Source organism: Cyprinodon variegatus, unplaced genomic scaffold (assembly GCF_000732505.1).
Source record: "Cyprinodon variegatus isolate N-32 unplaced genomic scaffold, C_variegatus-1.0 Scaffold48, whole genome shotgun sequence".
Classification (NCBI taxonomy): Eukaryota; Metazoa; Chordata; class Actinopteri; order Cyprinodontiformes; family Cyprinodontidae; genus Cyprinodon; species Cyprinodon variegatus.
This window is the reverse complement of record NW_015150501.1, coordinates 1,826,882-1,847,367: the sequence shown is the minus strand read 5'-3', so window position 1 is coordinate 1,847,367 and position 20,486 is coordinate 1,826,882. Positions and strand designations below refer to the sequence as shown.

General features: G+C 38.2%; 2 protein-coding genes across 3 annotated transcripts in view; one reads left to right on the top strand and one right to left on the bottom strand.

Moving 5' to 3' along the window:
* Positions 1–115: 115 nt before the first annotated feature.
* rabac1 (Rab acceptor 1 (prenylated)) lies at positions 116–5,985 on the top strand. Its single transcript, XM_015370707.1, has 6 exons — positions 116–247; positions 2,282–2,417; positions 3,064–3,276; positions 3,443–3,540; positions 3,694–3,795; positions 5,293–5,985. Exons 2-6 carry the CDS (start codon positions 2,296–2,298, stop codon positions 5,379–5,381), a joined length of 624 nt encoding a protein of 207 aa, XP_015226193.1. The 5' UTR covers positions 116–247; positions 2,282–2,295; the 3' UTR covers positions 5,382–5,985.
* Positions 5,986–7,446: 1,461 nt separating this feature from the next.
* Positions 7,447–20,486, bottom strand: part of atp1a3 (ATPase, Na+/K+ transporting, alpha 3 polypeptide) — a 27,153-nt gene continuing 14,113 nt past the window's right edge. For both annotated transcript variants that reach the window (XM_015370766.1, XM_015370767.1), the window contains exons 5-23: positions 19,629–19,832; positions 19,316–19,429; positions 18,236–18,370; positions 17,800–17,917; positions 16,651–16,919; positions 16,301–16,499; positions 15,951–16,195; positions 14,898–15,090; positions 14,461–14,636; positions 14,246–14,382; positions 13,992–14,142; positions 13,214–13,382; positions 12,675–12,829; positions 12,465–12,588; positions 11,299–11,444; positions 11,084–11,214; positions 10,879–10,980; positions 10,696–10,787; positions 7,447–8,972 (exon numbers count right to left, since the gene is read on the bottom strand). In XM_015370766.1, coding sequence (XP_015226252.1) covers positions 8,944–8,972; positions 10,696–10,787; positions 10,879–10,980; positions 11,084–11,214; positions 11,299–11,444; positions 12,465–12,588; positions 12,675–12,829; positions 13,214–13,382; positions 13,992–14,142; positions 14,246–14,382; positions 14,461–14,636; positions 14,898–15,090; positions 15,951–16,195; positions 16,301–16,499; positions 16,651–16,919; positions 17,800–17,917; positions 18,236–18,370; positions 19,316–19,429; positions 19,629–19,832 — 2,889 coding nt within the window. In that variant the 3' untranslated portion in view covers positions 7,447–8,943. The remainder of the gene's footprint in view (positions 8,973–10,695; positions 10,788–10,878; positions 10,981–11,083; positions 11,215–11,298; positions 11,445–12,464; positions 12,589–12,674; positions 12,830–13,213; positions 13,383–13,991; positions 14,143–14,245; positions 14,383–14,460; positions 14,637–14,897; positions 15,091–15,950; positions 16,196–16,300; positions 16,500–16,650; positions 16,920–17,799; positions 17,918–18,235; positions 18,371–19,315; positions 19,430–19,628; positions 19,833–20,486) is intronic.

Sequence of the window (20,486 nt, the reverse complement as noted above, 5' to 3'; positions counted from 1 at the left end):
AAAATCGAAATCACTGTAAAGAAGGCTCATATGCATTTTATGACCAATTTAAACACATGAAAATATAAACTTTTCCATATTACTCCCTTATGCGTATTTTTTGACAATGTGTTGTTTTTGGTGGTGTCGATAGGTGGCGGTAGGGTGCATCAGAGTGCTGAGATGGTTTTATGCTCTCTACAGCCACATCACATCCGGGATTCAGAACACAAACAAGAAGGGGAAGCTGTCTTTTAAAACTTTTCCAGTAAGAATCTATATTTACCTCTAAGGATTTTACGATTTACAAGTTACATTTTTTTTTTTGCTATTTAATAAATTTATAAACGCGTATGTAAAGTGTTTTGACGTAAAGCTATTTGCTTGGGCCAGAGTTAACGAAAACGTTAGCAGAGAAGCTAAATGGGCTAATCACTTGAACATCTTTATGTTTTGCATCAGATATTTACGAATATTACACAATGACGCTTCTCGCTAAAGAGGAGCTCTAAATATACTTCACGAAACGTTTTTTCTTGCTTAGCCTGAGTGACCAAGCCCCTTTTTGAATGTATTTTTCCACTGCTAAACTATTCAAACTATTATGAGCTATCATGTGATTGACACTATATTCAGCTTTTATCTTATTTTAGATATTTAAATTTGTTTGCTTTGGTATGGATAACAAACACGAGGGATCATTTAATTTTGTTTTAAGCTATAAGCTTAAATGTCGTGTTTTATGAAAATATGAACCCCAGATATCTTTATCTTGACTCTATAACATCTATATAAATAGCTTCAATTGAACTCTTTCTGAAATATTATTAAGTCTTATTCAGTTGTTCGTCTCCAGGCTATGGAGATGCTGTTACTCATTTCTTAGATATTATTTGTTTAGTTTTATACCTTGAACTAAAACAGTTTCTACCTGAACACAACTTTGTTATTTTTGTTCAATGGTTAAAAAAAATGCTCGTCACACTTTCTAACAGGTACATTAAAATAGTTTTGGGTATTTCTCATCTTATATAACTAGTTATCTGGCAGTGGGAATTTTTCACTTCAATATCAGTAGGTCAAACATGGAAAAGTTAGATTTTGTTTCTTATTCATTAAGGTGAATAATGAATAAACAATTAGAGACTCAGATATAGAGCTGCAACCTCTTAAATGCAAAATGTTTAACTTTTTTTTTTTTTTTTTTTTACAATTTTGGTATAATTACTGCTCTAAGTAGGTTGATCTGTCACCTAAAGGTATGATTTAGAATCTTAATACTCCAGTTAATGATTAATTGATAAGTTAATTAGGTGACGACTATAATTGTTTCTGTCCTACTGATCCTGATTTGTCTACAAACATGCACTAGTAGGGACATGCTTGAATGGGAATAATCCTGTAAGACCATGTTGTATCAGATTAAAAACAACTACCCTTATTTAAAAAAAAAAACCCTTATTTAAAAAAAAAAAAAAAAAACCTTGTAAAAAGATAAACCAATCCATTGCAAATTAGTATGCGTTATAGTTCGTAGATTCAAAATTGTCCAGCTTATGTAACATATTTTTTATTTTTGCATGGCTCAGTTGCTAGCTTAACCATTTTTTGTTGACTATTCTCTGTTTGAATAATATCACTTAAACATTTTCTAACATTCCAAAACAAAAAATTATAACTTTTAAATCAAAATTAGACAATAAATTGAAAATCGGTTTCAACAATATCAGAGTAAACCTGTAGAATCTAATTTCCTGGTATCACATGTTTTGCTAATCCTTGGTTTTTTTGCTACATGTATATTATGCTGCCAAATCTATTTTGACAGTTAGAAGCCTGAGAGAATCCTAAATTTGTAAATTTAATCCTAAGGTTGTATTGATAATAGTTTTAGCCTGATCACAGTGATTAGCTCCCAATTTGCAACTTGAACACATTTCTGTTATATCTTCTTATTAGTTCTGCTGCATGATTATGCTTTCACAGTTAAATCCTACAGCTTTGCGACATAGTAAGTAATGTTTATTTATAAAGCACCTTTCACAGCCATAAGGGTCACAAAGTGCATTGTGTTGCAGTGATTACTTTTGTGCTGATGTGTAAAATATCACAATCCCAAAAGTCTCCTTTGAGTCCATTTTAGCTTTTCATTCTGTTTTATCTGCTATGCATTTCCGCTTGATGTGACAACTCTCTATCCGTTCAGCTGGATGTGAAAGTTTCTAATGATTATTTTTAATCTTGCATCCACATTAGTTTTTTTTTTTCTTTTAATATTATTTTTCTTGCAATCTCCTTGCAGCATTAAGTCTGCAAATGACCACCGGTGCACCAAAGGGAGAGAACTGCCTTGTGGACATGGATAGCAAGGCTGGTGATCTGTTTGGTGCTGAGGATGCTCATCCAACTGGCACAGGGGGCACTGGGGTGCTAGCAAAGTAAGATCCTTTCACTTTATATATTTTGTTTAATGTTAACAACAGAATAACTAGCTCTGCCAAGGAGATTATGTTTTTGTTTGTCTGTCTGTGTACAGGAAAAGTTGAAAAGTTAGTGACAGATGAAGCATTACATTTTGGTGATGATCCAGATCATAATCTTGATGCAGGAGTTTTTAAAAATAATCTCTAACTTTGAGAGATGGGTATATTTAACAGAAATAAGCAGTTCCCCACTTAACCAGAGATAGCTAGCAGTCACTATTGACAGCCTCAGCATTGGACTCAAAAAGTGGGGAAGTATTTTACTGAAGATAAAAACAGAAGAAAATGGGAATCTTGGTGAATTGTTAGCAGGTTCAATTGAAAACTTATAAATGTATTTTATGGTCACTTTTTTTTTTTTTTTTTACCAGAGGTGTGCCTCGTTCCAAGGAACAATTTATTTAAATTTCGTAATGATCCAGATCCTGTGCGAGTTTTAGCTATAGGCGTAAGTCACTATTTAAAGCAAAATATGCTGCTTGGCAGAGATCTGTGCTCTCAGAGTGCTTTTTTAGTTTGATATTATTTCATAAATGATGATGTTTCATAGCATTTTTCGTACTTTTTTACATGTTAATATGCGGCTGTCTCTGCTTTACAGGCTGTGGCTTCCCAAAGGCCTCTCGGTCAGCGGGGCTAAAGAGTGGTTGGACCGGCGCAGAGTGTCCATTCGACCATGGGCCAGTTTTGTGGACCAACGCAAGTTCTCAAAACCTCGGAACTTTGGCGAGCTGTGCCAGAGGGTGGTGAAGAATGTGGAAGTGTACAACAGCAACTACACCTTTATCTTCCTGGGTCTTATTCTCTACTGCATGTAAGGCCTTTAATGATTTTGATTCCTGTTGCTGTGAACTATAGAACAACCACCACTGTTAGTATTTAGTTTCAGAAGTCTCTTGGAAATAAAACAAGTTAAATGTTATGAAATATGAATGAATGCATTGAAAACTGAGAGTAAGGGGTCTGTTTCTGCTCTTCAGTATCAGCTCGCCTATGCTGCTGATTGCCTTGGCTGTGTTTGCTGGTGCCTTCTACATAATCCACCTCAAATCTCTGGAGTCCAAACTGGTTCTTCTTGGTGAGTAATGTCATGAAAGAAAAAGCTCTGTTCCATGTGAATGTTCTGTGCTTTAACTGCCTTATTTGAAGCTTATAATCAAGCGTATTACCTCTGCTATGAGAAGTACAAACCTACCTGCTTTTGTTACCTTTGTGCTTTCTGGTTAACCAGGCAAAGAGCTGACCGTTCCCCACCAGATGAGTTTAGCTGGAGCCATCTCCCTGCCTGTGTTCTGGTTGGCTGGAGCTGGTACCGCTGTGTTTTGGGTTCTTGGTAAGTCTGTGGTTGCATGTGTTTCTGCACTGGGTGTGCAGGAGTTTTACCTCTAATTTCAAATAATCCTCAGTTACTCTTAGTTAGCGACATAAAAACAAATAGAACTGATGTAGGTTTGTCACATTGATAATAATGGAGGTCACAACGCAATGCTTATGCTGTCTGATCCCAGTTTCTGAACAGTTAAGTTTGATAGGCACCAGTTTTCGTATACATACTACGGTTCTGTTTATTTGTAGATTCTGTGGTTTTGCCCCATAAATGAATCACAATGATGAGGAGAAGAAGCATATGGTTTAAAAAAGATAGTTTTCTTAGGTGCATTACATGAAGGATTCCTGAACCCCTAAAGGATACAAATGAAACCTTAAACTTAACATCTCACACAAGTAGCGTTTCTTAAAATGTTGTGCTACATTCACATCGGACACGATTTGAGCAGCAGGCGCAGCCGCCTTGCATGCAAAGTCTATGTTTGCATCAAAAGTTCCTGCAGTGCGTCTAAAGCAGCGCCTCTTTAGCTTATGAGCATCTGAGGTGCGTATCGCGCTTCACAAGCAACAGATGCTGGAGTAGGAGAAATTGAACTTTTGCTACTCAATGTGCCACATCAACCAATCAGAGAAGCCAATCTGGGAGCTGGCAGGGAGACGGACACAGCACTGCTGATACAGAGCGTTATGATCACTACCCTGAAACAGCCTATGTTAACTTAAAATGTAGAAACCTGCCGCCAAAATATTTTCACTTCTTTTTATCTGGTACCTGTAGTTTGTAACATACCTGAAAAACTCTTAACATCTACTTCCAGTTGCCACGAACAGTAGTGGAAAACCCCCAAGAAGCGACCGGGTCAGGCTGCTGGATTCTCAGTGACCGCTCACCGCCAGTATGTGGGGGTCTGAGCGGCTCCGACAGGGAAATAATATTTTAAAGCAGGATCATAATCTTGATGAACTGACTGCACAGACAATGTTTTAACAAATATTTAGCAAAACAGCTTTCTGCCACTGATATCACTTTTAAAGCTCTAAAGACACCTCTGCTCCTTTAAATGCCATCTGATGGGCCAGCAGTGACAAGAGGGTGCCAATATTTATACCAGTATCACTTTGGTTTCAGCCACAGAGTTCCACTGAGAAATGTACCGTTTTCACTGCAGCCACAAGATGCTATGGGTTGCTCATAAGAACGAAAGCTCAAACTGCATAAACCGATGGGATCGATACAGGTTTATGTTCTTTTATTTCTTCTTTATCTATATTGTGTATAGAAACCTTTGTGTGAGTTTTAGCCATAGATGTAAATCACAATAAGCTAAAATTAGGTGCTTGGTGGAGGTCTGCGCTCTGAGGGAGCTTTTCTAGTTTGGTTTATCTTACTAATTTCATCATTAGTAAGAGACGGCATTACCTGCATTATGATAGCTGTGAAAAAAGCTTGACATTCTTTATCCTAACATCCACCTTGCCTTTCTGTCCTGTCTCCTCCCAGGAGCTACGCTGTTTGTGATTGGCTCCCACGCCGCATTCCGACAGCTCGAGGGATCCGACTTGGATGAGCTCCTCATGGAGCCCGTGTAAAGAGCCGGCTGGACTTTGAGCAGCCGCTGATTGACGATCGGGCATCATTTTGACCCATTTTGACCCACTGATTGCATCAGCCTTCAGGTGTTTGGTGGACAAAAGCTGCTCTCTAACCCTTTTCCAAGCTAAATGTGTATCTTATATTCCATATACTTAACCTCATGGCATTTTATCCAGAAAGCACCTTATATGGTATCAGAAATGTTATCATTCTGTTTAGTAAATATCTTACTGTATGCACAATTTATTAATAATCAAGGCACATTATGAGATTAAAAGCCTTCAACTGCTTTAATTTTTATCTGTTTTGTCATAAAGCTTCTTGTTCCTTTCTGATATATATTTCCAAAGGTTACGTGCCAATTGAAGCTTTAAAATGCCTGGTTGTTCACAATAATTATGTTCTTATTACATAAATAAAAATTCTGGATCATTTAAAAGCTACTAAAGGCATTCTGTTTTGGTGTTTAACTGATCTCATTGTCTGTATGGATATTAAATTATTCAGGTATGTTAAAAGTAGTAGTTTGTATTAGTTGGAAGTGGTTTGTTATGTATGGACATTTTTGAACGTGCAATAAAGCCTTGTTACTGATTCATTTTTAAGAAGCACAGTTCTCTTCTTTTTGTGCACGTTTGGCAGCGCTTGCGTTGAACTCTGTGGCCCTGTGAACCGGGTCTGTACCTCTGGGTTATTATTCCGCTCCGGTCTGAATGCACAGTGGAATAAAACCCCATGAATCCCTCCTCTCTGCAGCTAGAAGACCAAACTGTAGTGTTCACCGATAACTGCCACCCCCCCGCCCTATTTTTTGTTTCCACCATTCTTCCCCCTCTTCATGTGACCCCTTTGACCCATGTTCCCTTACAGCACAGTCAAAGGACCCCATGCTCAGGTTGCCATGGCAATGACCTTGGAGGGCCCCAGCCAGACGCACACCCGTCCACAGGAACACTCGCTCACACACTGCGGCAAAAGCCCAGCGATCGATATTCTATTATACGTAGGGGTGGTGAGGAGAATGGAGGGGGGGGGTGTTGCACTGCAGTGAGCTCACTGCAGAGACACGGGGGAAATTAGAACAAGGGTGAGAGTAAGAGGTGTTTGTCAGTGAGAGTGACACAATGTAGGTGTGTATGTGTTGGTGTGAAATGGAGAGTGTTTGTCATTAGCGCTGCACCAGCACCTCAAAGTCCTGCTGTTTCTCAGAGATATGCCCTAAATTTCTCTGTCAAGCAGGAGAAGTACTCAACTAATCTGTATCTGTCACTTGATGCAGGACTGCAGCATGAAATTGTGCACTAGATTAGCAATTAAGTCTTAAAAACATGATTGCTTGGAGATGCTCTGGGGTTAAGCTCCATCCTAGACATTCATTCACAATGTCTTATAATTACACAATATAATACAATCCTCTTGTCTCTATTTCAAGCTCCTATGTTGTCAGGCAAGGCTGACACATGCATTTTTGGTGCATTACCCTGGGCTGCTGCCAACTCTTCCACCTATAGCAGCGACACTAGATGGCACCTTATTCCCAGATTCATGTTGGTTGAAGTTAACCTTTTAATGCTAGCTTATGTTCAATAATCACATATCTGCAGCAAAAATAGATTTCATTCTATAAACCTTTATGTTTAACAACTGTAGAGACGAAAGCTGCAACTGTTCATGGGTTTAGATAAAGGATTACTGTTTTATTCCTGGAAAGTATATTTAAATTCATCAAAAGTAACAGAAGACTTGGTGATATCAGGTTCCTAAACAATTTTTTGCTTAAAAAATGATCAGGTCTGAATAAATAATGTGTAAAGTAGAGTATAAAATAGGCTGTCCATTTAAGTGTACTATTTTAAAGCTTGACTTCCATAACTGTAAGGCATTTGATAATGAACCTGGCTTACCAGGAATTTATCATACATTTTATTTTGCCTTAAATTCACAGTAACCTTTGTGTTTCTTAGAAACTTTGGAGACTGAATTTTTATTTTTTTTTACATGCCAGATACAACAAACTGTGACAAAAAAAATAAATAAATCAAAGCCAGAGACACCAGTTTAGGTTGTATTAAATGTTCTAGATGTTTTATTGGTGTTTGATCATTTATTTGACACACATTATTTCTACAAGTTTTGAATGATTTCTTTTTTCTTCTTCAATCTTCCTTTTTCTGTGGCCTAGGATGGACCTATGCTGGCCCCCTTCGACTGGTCTCCAACAGCAAGTGTGCACAGATCCGAGCCAGACTAATCTGGATCAGGACCTGGGTCTAGATCCATGGATAAGGGCCCCAGGCACATGGACTCATACTGTCACCACTCGAACTACATCACAGCACACTTTCACCATATCACACCTGCACACATGCCTTGATGGGAACCTGAAGCCTTTTGGTTTTAATAAACACGACTCGAAACCCTGCTTTGCTGTAACATTGAAGATTAGCCTCTTGAGAAACCAGCAAAAAACCAAAACAAAACTGAAAACAAAGAAAATACAAAAAGAGACACACACATCCTGACCAATATTGTTTATGCCCTTCATTAATGTCTCTCCTGCATTGCTTTTCAACATGTTTTTTACTGTCTCCGGTCAATTCAGGTATAGAATTATATAGATTTCCTAGAGCACACAGAGAGATTGAGTTGATTTACCAACTTTGGGGAAGAGGGGATGTATTGTAATAGTTATTAACAACGACAATGGTTCACACTGTGCACACAGACTAATGGGGCGGGAGGGAAAGAGAGAGGAGGGCTGTGAGAGACAGAAGGGGAAAAGAGGGAGGACACCATGAGATGTGCTTTGTTAAGCCTAAATGAGGAAAAGTTGCTCTCACACACCTCCTCTCCCGTATCAGCAATAAAAAAGACAAATAAATCATCAAAATCCCTCCCACCCCCACATATTAAAAAAAAAAAAACACTGATTGTGGAAAAACTGAATAAACGGAAAAAATGGACGCATTGAGATGGTCGGGGAGGTGACCACTCTGCTGGTCCTCCGCAAACAGGAGACAGAGGCGCTCAGAGGCGAAAGGTGGCAGTCGAAGTGGTGGCCGGCGTTGGGATCACATGGTGTGATCTTTTAAATTTGTGTGTGACTGGAGGACAAGCAACGGGATGGCGAGGAGAGAAAGGAGACGGGTGTACTAAAATACAGAGCAGGGAAGAGAGGAAGGAGGAAAAGCTGAATGGTCCTTTTTTTGCAGAGCATCAACACTCCCTCTGTTTCTTCAGCTCATTCAAATCTACATACACAATATGCAGCTGCCGTTTGGTAGATATATTGGTTTAAGTACACAGCAGTGAGAGAAAACATGCAAAGAGTATCATAGGAGGTAAGGAGAAAGGGCGCAGGGCAATGTAGAACGTTGTAAAGGTGCTTTTGCTGTTTTTTAATCTTTGGGGCAGTTGTGATGGAAATTGCTTGAAAGCTATTTTTGTCTTTAAAAGGGGGGCAGGAGGCGTCTGGACATGAGTCTTGCCGAGGATGAAGTGATGGGAGAACAGATGAGTAGAAGATGTAAAGGGGCTCGAGCAAAGGTGCTCCACTGATCAATAGTATGTCTCCTTCTCCACCCAACCTGCAGTGAAAACAAGACAAAAAGCTCACAATCACTAAAAATGTGATCAACATTTAAAAACATTTGCATTATTACGCGAACAATATAAGAATCTATATCAGTAGATTAAAATATCACTGAAAAGTTTATTTGTTTCAGTAACTCAGGTTAAAAAGAGTCCTTGAATATGGATTCATTATTTGCAGACTAGTATGACTCAAACATTTATGTCTGATATTTTAGATTAAATAGTTAACTGTTAAAACACAAAAAATAATTTCCCAAAAAATTTGCATTTACAGACCAATACAAAATATTTTTCTATTGAGAAATGTTATGATGTGGACATTTCACAATCATGGAGAACCAACTTAGTTGAACACAATCACAGCAAAGGTTTGTGCAGAAGAGCTGACTGCTAACAAAACAAAGGTGAGAAAAAGGAAAACTTGTAGTAGAAAAAATAAAAAATAAAAACACTGAAAACCACAGCGCAGACAGGATTAAGAAGCAAATTTCATTTCCAAGTTTAGAGGAAATTCATAAAGTGTGAACTGCTGCTGGATACGGAGCTTTAAGATCCACCACAAAAAAACTAATTCAGAACATGAGCAACAGCTGTCACATTTGTTATGTTAAGCCAGAATCAGAGATGTCAGAAATACATCTGGGCTTAAAGTGGTTTAAAGACATTATTTCAAAAATAAAAGTATGCTTAGCTTGGAAACTAAGTTCCCAAAGTCAAGAGAAAGAGCCTAAAGGTACAGAAGCTGATTGGCTCAAAGTCCAGTGGGATGTTTTCACAGTGATGATTAGAGGAACCATGTCATCACTCACTGTGATCTTTGTAGATCCTCTGTTTTTCTCTTTTATAGAGATGCTAATTTAATTTTCCAGCAGGAGGTGGTACCTGCCCATACACCCAAAGATACTATAAACTGGATTAATGACCACTGTGTTTGATTAGTCAAACTGTTGTGACCTGAAGCCCATAGAGAATCCACAGTGTTGTCAAAGGTGAGAGACGCCAAAGACAACAAAACAAGTCTCTATCAAGGCAACCCTGGACTTCCATTATACCTCAGCAGAACCAAAGGCTGACTGCCTCTAATCTAATCTAATTCATCCAAACAAGGATTGACGCATATAGTGTACAATGCCTAAACATACTGAGATTTATTTGATATAAACATTTTTTTGATCTTGTGTAATATGCAGTATATTTGGTATAAGACATAATCATTTAAACTGACAGAAATTAATAGTTTTATTTTTTTCATTACTAAAAAGTGGTAAAAAAAACTCAGACTCGTGATATCGTAATTTAATTTTATATTTATATTAATTGCAATATGTAATATTTTACTCTAAATTCAAGAAAGTGTAAAAAAGGTAACGATTGGAAAGTGTTGGTAGCTGCTGGGAAAATGTCTTTAACCTTCAAAAGCGCACAGCAGCTCATTCTGACTATTTCTCTGCAGAATGTGACCTGCCTTTCTCTCTCCACTAGGAAACACAGCTGCGCCTAAAGAATACCTGAGTGGAGAAAGGAACTGCAGTGCTTTTGAAAACCTTATCAAAGAATGGTTCAACCGGTAAGAAATAAAATACAAACATATGGTGTCACTGCGGGAAGTTCTAATAGAAAAGTACTTCTCTTAGTGGCTATTGAAACCACTAAAATGTAACAATCAAGTCTTTCAAATAAGCAAAACACTTAATGGGTGAGAAAGCAAAGACTTACCACCAGGGTTCCGACGGAGGATAAGTTTTCGAACTTCATCATAAACAAAGATGAGAAAACTATATGGGAATGCACAAAACCACCAGCTAGGCCTGCAGACAAGAAGAAAGGAATGCGAATCCCGTAAGCAGGGAACATCTCAGGTCTTTTATGCCGGTTAATAAACATTAGCTGGACACCTACTTTAGAGGATACATCCTGAGAGCCACATCCATGCCAGGGCAGTAGGACAGGAAGGCAGCCAGGGCTGTCTCTTCAAACAGGCCGAAGATCAAAATCTTGTTCCTGAGTGCAGAAATACAGCAAGCATTGGCCAAAAGGAATTCACCATGGAATTTAGACATTTGGGCTTAAAGGAAGTATTTATCCATGTAGCTGCAGCACTCACCTCATTCCCTGCTGGAACACAGAGTTACGTCGGGTCTTGCAGATGATGAGATCGGCCCACTGCACCACAACAATGCTGACAAAGAAGGCTGTGTGGCACGTAAACTCCACAATCTTCCTCTGCTCGTAAGTCTGGGCGAGGAAGGAAATGACAGTTAGGCCAGCAGACCATATATGAAGAGAGATATTTAAATAGAAAATAAAAACAACACGTACCCATTGCTGTCCATAGCTGTCTTCCAGATCGTTACAACTGCGGTCATCCCAATCGAGGCGGATACCCAGAAGTAGACTGGGCAGGAAACCATTTTCAGCCAAGATGACAAAGTAGCTGAAGAATCCTCCCAAGGCCTGGATCATTCCTGTGGAAGCAGGAAAATAGATAGGTGAGCTTTGATGCTTTATGTTTTATCACATCACAGCTGCAACACTGAATGTTTTCTTTGGATTAGACCATTAACAGGTTAACCCAGGACATAAACCTATTTATTCACACATATTAGAAAAACTATTTATTCAATGATTGTTCGACTATATTTACCACCAGCACCCAATCAGAAAGGCACAACTGGCACAAATTATTTATCCACTTCAGTAGAAAAATACTATGAATGTTACTTAGTTTCACTGAGAGTCAGGAAACAGGATTTTAATTCTACTGAAGAGATTCACAAAGCAAACATTGGAATTACACCTTATCAAGAGACGTCATTTAAATACTATTCAGCTCCAGTATTTCTTATGTGGGGCTTAAAAGTTCTGGGAAGTACCTTTAGCCTTAAGAAGATGACAACATAGTTTGTGTTAAATAAATGAGACTAGTTGGAAGTTTTATTTCTAGATACCTTGAGGTAACCCATTTTTAAACATATATCTCAATAAAGAAAAGGGATCTAGTCTAAATCAACAGTCCCAGAACATTGGGCCTCATTAAGTTCTGGTAGAGAAAAAACATTTTTTGAGTTTCCTTAAGAAAATTGAAAAAACAAAACAAAAAACAAGTGTCAAAGGTCATGTTTTCAAACATTTACCGATTCGCTAGGTAAGCACATCTTATTCAGCCCATGCAAAAACTCACATTGTATTGTATAAATACAAAATTCTACAAATTTTACAATTTGTACTCGCATTGTTTAAATACAAAATCTACATTTTAGATTTAGGATTTTTTTTAAAATAATTTTTCATTTCGAAAATTTCATTTAGTGTCAGCTTAGAATATTCTTTGTTGCTATTCATAGTGACAATATTAGGGCCTATTACAAGTCATATATCTTAAAGTAATTTCAAAGCAATTTTGTGGCTTCTTAAACTGAAAGTTTGTTTTAACATACACTTGCTGTGCATAATGACACTTCGTCTTTGTTTGTTTTTTTACCCACCAATTTGTCCATAGGCAATGCTGATGAGCCTCTCATTCACAAGCTTGTCCCTGAAGGGGTTCCTGGGCTGACGCTTCATGATGTCGCTCTCAGCTGCTTCATAAGCCAAGGAAATAGCTGGGACCTATCAAAGACGGAGGAAGTGTCAGCCTTAAACGCTGGAAACCTGCTTGGAATCGTTGATATATGAAATCTTTGGTTTGTTCTCACCATGTCAGTTCCTAAATCGATGCAGAGGATGGTGATGGTTCCCAGAGGGAGGGGGATGTTGGCTATGATGAAGAACAAGAAGGGAGTGATCTCTGGGATGTTGCTGGTCAAGGTGTAGGCGATGGACTTCTTCAAATTATCAAAGATCAACCGGCCTGACAGTGAAGAAACAGAAAAATCCCATCAGACAATATTTGACAATAAAGTTCCAGCTTTGAACAACGAACCTGTTCATTAAGCAAAAAGGAATTTTATATAAAGTTTTTATGTTGACTTTTTTAAGATAAAGGTTATAGGTTAATCTAACCTAGTCTGCTGAGTCAAACTCATAACCCAAGTGTATTTTGGTACAATAATCACAGATTAGATTGGTTGATAGTTGGTCACTTAAAAACACAAATTAGGTTATTCTTTACCTATATATGTCTAAAAATTAACCTAATAAAATAATCATAGCCCTTTTCTATCCTCTTAAAACCATATTCCGTCTGTCAACATTTTTAGTATTTAATCTCAGTCTCTCCAGTGGCACCTCCCACCTTCTTCCACTCCAGTGACGATGGAGGCAAAGTTGTCATCCAATAAGATCATGTCCGCAGCCTGTTTGGACACATCGGAGCCTGATATTCCCATGGCAACACCGATGTCAGCCTTTTTCAGTGCAGGAGAGTCATTCACACCATCACCTGTCACGGCAACAATGGCACCCTAAGAAAAATAAAGAAAAGAAAGGAGAGTAGATGCTAAACTGACCAACCAAAAATCTGAATTTGATCATTAAAATTGTCCCACTCAAACATTCTGAATATCTTAAATACTGAGAATATTGATAAATTATATCTTATAATGAAAATGTAAAAATTGAACAGGTTGAATTGTTTTCTTGTAAAACAGAAAATCATACTCAAATAACAGATTCATGTTTGATTTAAGTGACACTAAAAAGGCATTTTGTTTCAATTGTATCCATTTTGATCTGGGGATCAACATCTGCTGGATATCTAGCACCACCTGCTGGTGAAAAAGCAAAGAAAACAACACAGGAAAAAAAAAAATTCCCTGGACCGGGTTCCTAGCAATATCAAGCATGTTTTAGTTTTTCCCACCTCCAAAGAACCTGATTTCCATAACTGGGTCATAAACAGGCCTCTGAAGCAAGAAAACAGTAATTTGTTTCCGGTGTGCTGGAGCAGACAAGCATCTTCATCATGCAGGCGGTGGATCATAAGGACCAGAGTTAAACCCCTGCTCAGAAGGCCACAACTTTTCTTTTAAACCTCTTTTTTTTTTTTTTAAACACTGTCAAAATGTCCCAACCTGTCTCTGGCATCCCTCCACGATGATGAGCTTCTGCTGTGGGGAGGTCCTAGCGAACACAATCTCTGTGTGATTCCTCAGGATGTCGTCCATCTGTTCCTGAGACAGTTCCTTCAGGTCTGAGCCGTGAATCACGCAGGCTTTGGCATCCCTGAAAATAAATGATGAAAACTTAAAACGCAGATAACTGAACTTATGGTCTCACTAAAACATGTGCGGTTGCATCCTTGCTGTGTGTATTGATTGTTCTTTACCTCGGGTTCACCTGGCTGACAGGTATGTTAAGACGAGCTGCTATGTCCTCCACTGTCTCATTTCCCTCTGATATGATGCCGACTCCCTTGGCGATGGCTTTGGCTGTGATTGGATGATCACCAGTGACCATAATGACCTACGAAAGAAACACATTTTAACTTGGATTCATCTCTTGGATCTATGCAATGCAAAAATCAAGTACTACGTAGCTCACCTTGATGCCAGCAGATCTGCATTTTCCTACAGCATCGGGTACAGCAGCGCGAGGAGGATCGATCATAGACATGAGGCCAACAAAGCAGAGGTTATCCGTCTGAAAGTTGACATCATCAGTGTCGAAAGCAAAACCTTTGGGGTATTGGTCTTCTGGCAGGAGCAAGTGACAAAAACCTGAAAGGAGAAGCAAAATGGTTATAGTTTAAATTTTATAAACATTTTAGACTTTTGTCTCTCTGTCAATTTCTCTAAAAACATTTTACAAGTGAAATTGCAAATAAAATATTCTTAAATGTCTAACAAACAAGCAGAGTAAACTATTCTTGGAGCATACTTTAAAAAATTACTATACATCTACTATAACAATACATTCAACATTTTCTCCTGATGAACATAATCACTACATCTTCGTTTTTTTACCAGTTAGTTTCTTACCCAGTACTCGCTCTCCCAGTCCTCCCAGCTCCATGTATGCGCTCTGGAAAGCCTCCTTCATCTCCTCGTCCATAGGCTGCTCTTTACCCTGAATCACAATGGTTGAACAACGATCTAGGATCCTCTCAGGGGCTCCCTTCATAACCAGCAGGTAGCGGTTGTCATTGGGATCCTCTGTCTCGTGTACTGATAGCTGGAAGAGGAGATCAAGGAGATAAATATAAAGATAAACCCCTACATAAAATATACAGTTTCATATTTATAGCTGTTGAATCTTTCCACAATATTTGTGTCACAAAAAGACTTTATTTTATGGAACAGACCATCATAAAGTGTTGAATACAATCTAGAGGAACTGCTTGCTAACAAAGTCACATTATTGGTTAAAAATAGTCTCTTGTTGTGTAAAAATCTAACCCTGCACAACTACCCAAAGAAACCATGCTGAAATATAAGGGTGAAGGCATTATGCTGGGGAAGCTTCTCTTTGGGGGAAAAGGGAATCTGATTAGAATTCCAGGAAACATGGATGTTAGCAGCTGTAAAAGGATTAATACAGCTGTGGAAGTTCATCTTCCAACCGGATAAATACAGAGAGAATACAACTTGCTTTAGCTCCAGTCAAGAGCTAAATTGAACTGGAGTTGTAGTCATTCTGAGAGCATTTCACTACAGCTTGGGCACATGAACATGTGGGAGATGGCAGCAGGATTACAACCCACAACCTTAAAAATACAAGCCCCCCACTCTTCTCACTGAGGTAAACTAACAACAATCATGTACATAGTCTTAAAGCTGTAACTGCTTTTAAAGCTGAATCTACAAATATTAACTCACAGGGGGATGATATAAAAAATGGGAGAATATCCGTTTTTAAGCTTTTGTAAGGAAGGAGGAACATCCTCTATGATCCTAATGATTCAAAGTTATACATTCATATAAAATAAACTGAAGTTCTGTTGGCTTATTTGAATTCCAGTAAATGCTTGACTCCAGGGTAATACTTTGCGAAACAGAGTGAAAGATTTCTGATATATTAGGGAATCTAGTCACCTGGTATTTGTTTGTGGAATTGAAAGGAATTTCAGCTACTTTCTTGTTCCTGTCCCGCATCGCTCTGACAGAGCCACAGGACAACTCGATGCATTTTAGCAGAGCTGACTCAGAGGCGTCTCCGGCCACGTCTCGCTTCAGGATGGGCAATGATTCTTGACCAGCTTTGAACTGTGCTCGGTTACAAAGAGCAGCGACACGGGACAGAGCCTGCCATGTAGCTGAGCTCTTGTCAAAAGAGGCACCTGAGGGAAGGACGAGAGGAAGGGGTATTACAACAATGCATACGAGTCTGTTTATGCTGTGCGACATGTCGCACCGTCTGTTCCACATGCCCTTTCCTCTCTAACCTGACTGATCCTCAGTGGTGTCGGCCTCATGGATCTGGTTGTCAAACCACATGTGGGCCACAGTCATCCTGTTCTGGGTAAGCGTGCCGGTCTTATCAGAACAGATGGTGGAGGTGGAGCCCAAGGTTTCCACAGCTTCCAAGTTCTTAACCAGGCAGTTCTTCTTCGCCATACGCTTGGCAGTCAGAGTCAGACACACCTGAAGGTACACATTTATATAATCTTACGTCAAAAACTCAGCATATTACATACTGTGTCTTTATGTTGTGGGGTCTTTAAATACACCAGCCCCAATGTGAAATTGAAAAAATTGTAAGAATAGAAATAATCCAGAAACACAGGTCGCTTACAGTGACTGTAGCCAGCAGGCCCTCAGGTACATTAGCCACAATAATGCCAATAAGGAAGATGACAGCTTCCAGCCAGGTGTAACCCAGGATGATGGCCAGGATGAAGAAGCTCACGCCCAGGAAAACAGCCACACCCGTGATAATGTGGATGAAATGCTCAATCTCCTTGGCGATGGGGGTTTTCCCGGTGTCCAAACCGGAGGCCAGAGTAGCGATGCGACCCATAGCTGTGCGATCTCCGGTGTAGATGACAATACCTCGTGCTGTTCCTGGTAGAGAAAAAAGTAAAGCATTTACAGAGACCTGACAGCTTTTCAAAATGAGGGAAATGTAAGAACAAAATGCATATGAGGAAATGACAAATGTTGGATTACTAGTTTTGTGTCACCAAAGATAGTTTAAGAAAAATACTGCATTTAAAAAAAATGGATGCCATCACTTAATCAAAGCCAGTGGAATCAAAACATCCCATTTATGATTTTGTGAATTCTTTTTTTACATTTTTGAATCAAATCAACCTGGGAACTCCTGTTAGTCACAGTCTTACTATTAAAAGTGTCCAAACGTTTTGTCATGTTTTTGTCAAGCTTCAAATTTACTATATTCATAGTGAAATTTTGTAAATGTCTGTATTTAAGCTAACAATAAACTAAAATTCAATACTTTCTTAAAATTAGCAAACAAAATAGATGGTGAATATATGTAAAACATACTGTAATTTCATGAATTTTATGTTTTCTTTTTTTTAGATAAAAAACATGGTAAAAAAAAGATAACTTCTATGCTGTAAAAAATATTTCCCTAACATATTAACTTGTCAACAGCTCTGATGACAAGAGTTGCCCCTGTCTATCCTGTATTGAAGCAGTTACACAATAAATACTCTTCTGTGTCTGTCAATGTTTTATTTTAGTTTGATACTCTAATCTGCTTTAAACCCAAAAATAGAAATGGGAAAAAATAACAGGTCTAAAATAATTGTTTTTCAAAACAGGATTTTCCTTTCCACAAAACATTATGTAACCAGAGTAAATATAATTTTAAAGTAGGATTATCCTACTGCAATAAATATATTTATTTACAGATAAACATAAACTGTATAGTTGATCATTGATAGTCTATGGTAGCCTCACAGAATGCTGGTAGTACCTTCCACACAGTTGGTGGAGAAGAAAGCAATGTTGCGGGTCTCTAGAGGGTTGTCATGGGTGCAATCAGGTGACCTGCTTTGTGGTTCTGATTCTCCAGTCAAGGATGAGTTATCCACCTGTTAGATGGTAAAACAGGACAGTCTTTTTCATTAGAGAATAAGAAGAGTTTGTTTGGTCTCCGTACATTATGACATTAATAATTTAGCAGAATTTCAGCATTTATGAAGATCTCAAAAATACATCACAAAGTTAAACCCAAAATCCGTCTGTTTCTTGAACAAAGGAAAATAAAACCTACAAATCGAATAACAAAGTTTAGGGAAATTGTGCCCGATTGTTAAAAACATTGTTAAAAACTAACATTTATTTCCAGAATAAAATGTATTACTTCTCTATCCAGTGACTGCTGCATCAGTTTAAGTCTGTGTTTGTACCTTGCAGCCATGAGCAGACACCACCCTGATGTCAGCAGGGATCCTGTCTCCTCCCTTTACTTCAATCAGATCTCCGGCCACCACCTCCTCAGCGTTGATCTGCACCTTCTCACCCTCACGGATCACCAGCGCTTGCTGCAGGGAAAAGAGTTAGAAAATACATATAATGGTCATTAAGGGCTAAAGCTGTGGCGTCTTAACTTTTTGCATGTGGACCACAATCGTTGAGAGCCATCGGGGGTTCTACATTTATATAATTAAATGCAGGTAGTAATAATAAGAAAGTTTCATTTTCCATGCTCAGCAATAGATGAGACATGCAATATGCTATGTGTGTCTGAAAATGGTTCTAATTATTTTAACTTAATAAAAGGAAGCTTCACTGTTTCTTAACTTTTTAAGTCAAATGATTTATATTTTACTGGTATCAAAAATGCTTTGGGTATTTTTCCAGCAACAACTGGGAAATTTTTATGTAAAAAACTTTGACTAAGTGCCTACGTCTGGGCCACAGTGTGTAGTTTTACCTTTTGAAAATATACAAAAAAAATCTAAAAATGATTAAGGCTCTATTCACTTCAGGGCAACATTTGTACCATTCATGAACTTTTACTGCTGGCCACATTAAATTTTTCAAGATCCACTTTGAACCATCACTGTGTTTTTGATTTTATAATAAAATAATAAATTTAGCTGTAGGTTCAGGGTAACTGGAGAGAATGATGGGAATTAAACTAAAACAATGTTAGGAACTGCTGGTACCAAAAGGTGGGGCAATTTTCCTTTTTTTTATTCTGAAATATAAGTTTGACAAAATTTTAACTTGCATACGACTTAAAAAGGTTTTTTTTAAAAATAACGTTTCAAAATGTACAAATTTTTTATCCACTATTTTACTACTCAGTAGTTTTCCTTCCTCCTTAGTTACACAGACCTAGAAAATATAGACTTTTCATGTTACTCTGTAGTTTCTCTTTAGATGTGAGGTTTTCTCTGGGTTAACAATGAAGGACATTATCATCCGATTTTATGAGAAAAATCAGAATGACAATGTTTCCTAAAATAAAGCAGCATGCTTACCTGTGGCACCATGTTCTTAAAAGATTCCATGATTTTGGAGCTCTTGGCCTCTTGGAAGTATGAGAAGCAACCGGTGATGACAACTACAGCTGTGAGCACAATACCTAGGTACAACTGTGGAGGAGAACAGACAGAGAAAGAGTTATACATCAGCAGAGGTGTGAAGAGCAAAGCCACAGTTTCCAAAGGTTTTCTTTCTTATTCCCGTCTTTGGAGTCCTGAGTGTGACGGTTGCATTTATGGGGCATACCTTAGCGACTTGTGGATTTTTTTCTATGAGGAAACTGTAAAAATTAATTTGTGTTTTGCTCACATTGTCGCCTGCAGGGTCGTCCTCTGTAGCTGCTTGGATGGCATAGGCTAGAAAGCAGAGGATGGCTCCAGTCCACAGCAGGATGGAGAACCCACCAAACAGCTGGCGACAGAACTTGACCCACTCAGGGGTAGTAGGCGGAGGGGTGAGAGCGTTTGGACCATCTCGGATCAGAAACTCTGCTGCCTTGGCATTAGTCAGTCCCTGGATAAAGAAGCAAAGAAAAGATCTTAACATCAAGGACTTTAGGAGAAACATTGGATTATTCATTATGGGGATCAATGTCAGTTTCAGGGTTAACCAATTGTAAAACACACAATATCTGAGAAAGTTATATAGTTATATAGAAAATTATATTATTTATAGACCTGTGTATATAACAAGATATACATAATAGAAAATAAGTCAACTATATTTGAATGAATAGAAGTCTTTTGACGATGCTCCATGCTTCTTCTGTCATGCCAAGTCCATAAAAACAACAATTGATCAAGAGATGTACATCCCATAATATATCATAAAATAAAACATTCATCTTTATTTGTATGAATAACAAATCTTTTCTCCAGAAAACATTTTGCATGTTCAACTGCAAATTTCAGTCAGCCTCCAAGTTATAGAAGCAGGTCATTTATTTTTATTTTATAGTTACTGTATGTTTAACTTCACTGCTGCTCCAGCACCTCGTCTTTCCATGCTAACATTCAACTTCCTCTTCACAGAGGGGACTTTCCTTAAAAAACAATGTCTTTAATTGGCAGCAAACCAATTTACATTTACCATGTATCCCAAGAAAAGCCAAAGAAAATAATAGAATTTATGCTACAAAAAGAATATATATATATATATATATATATA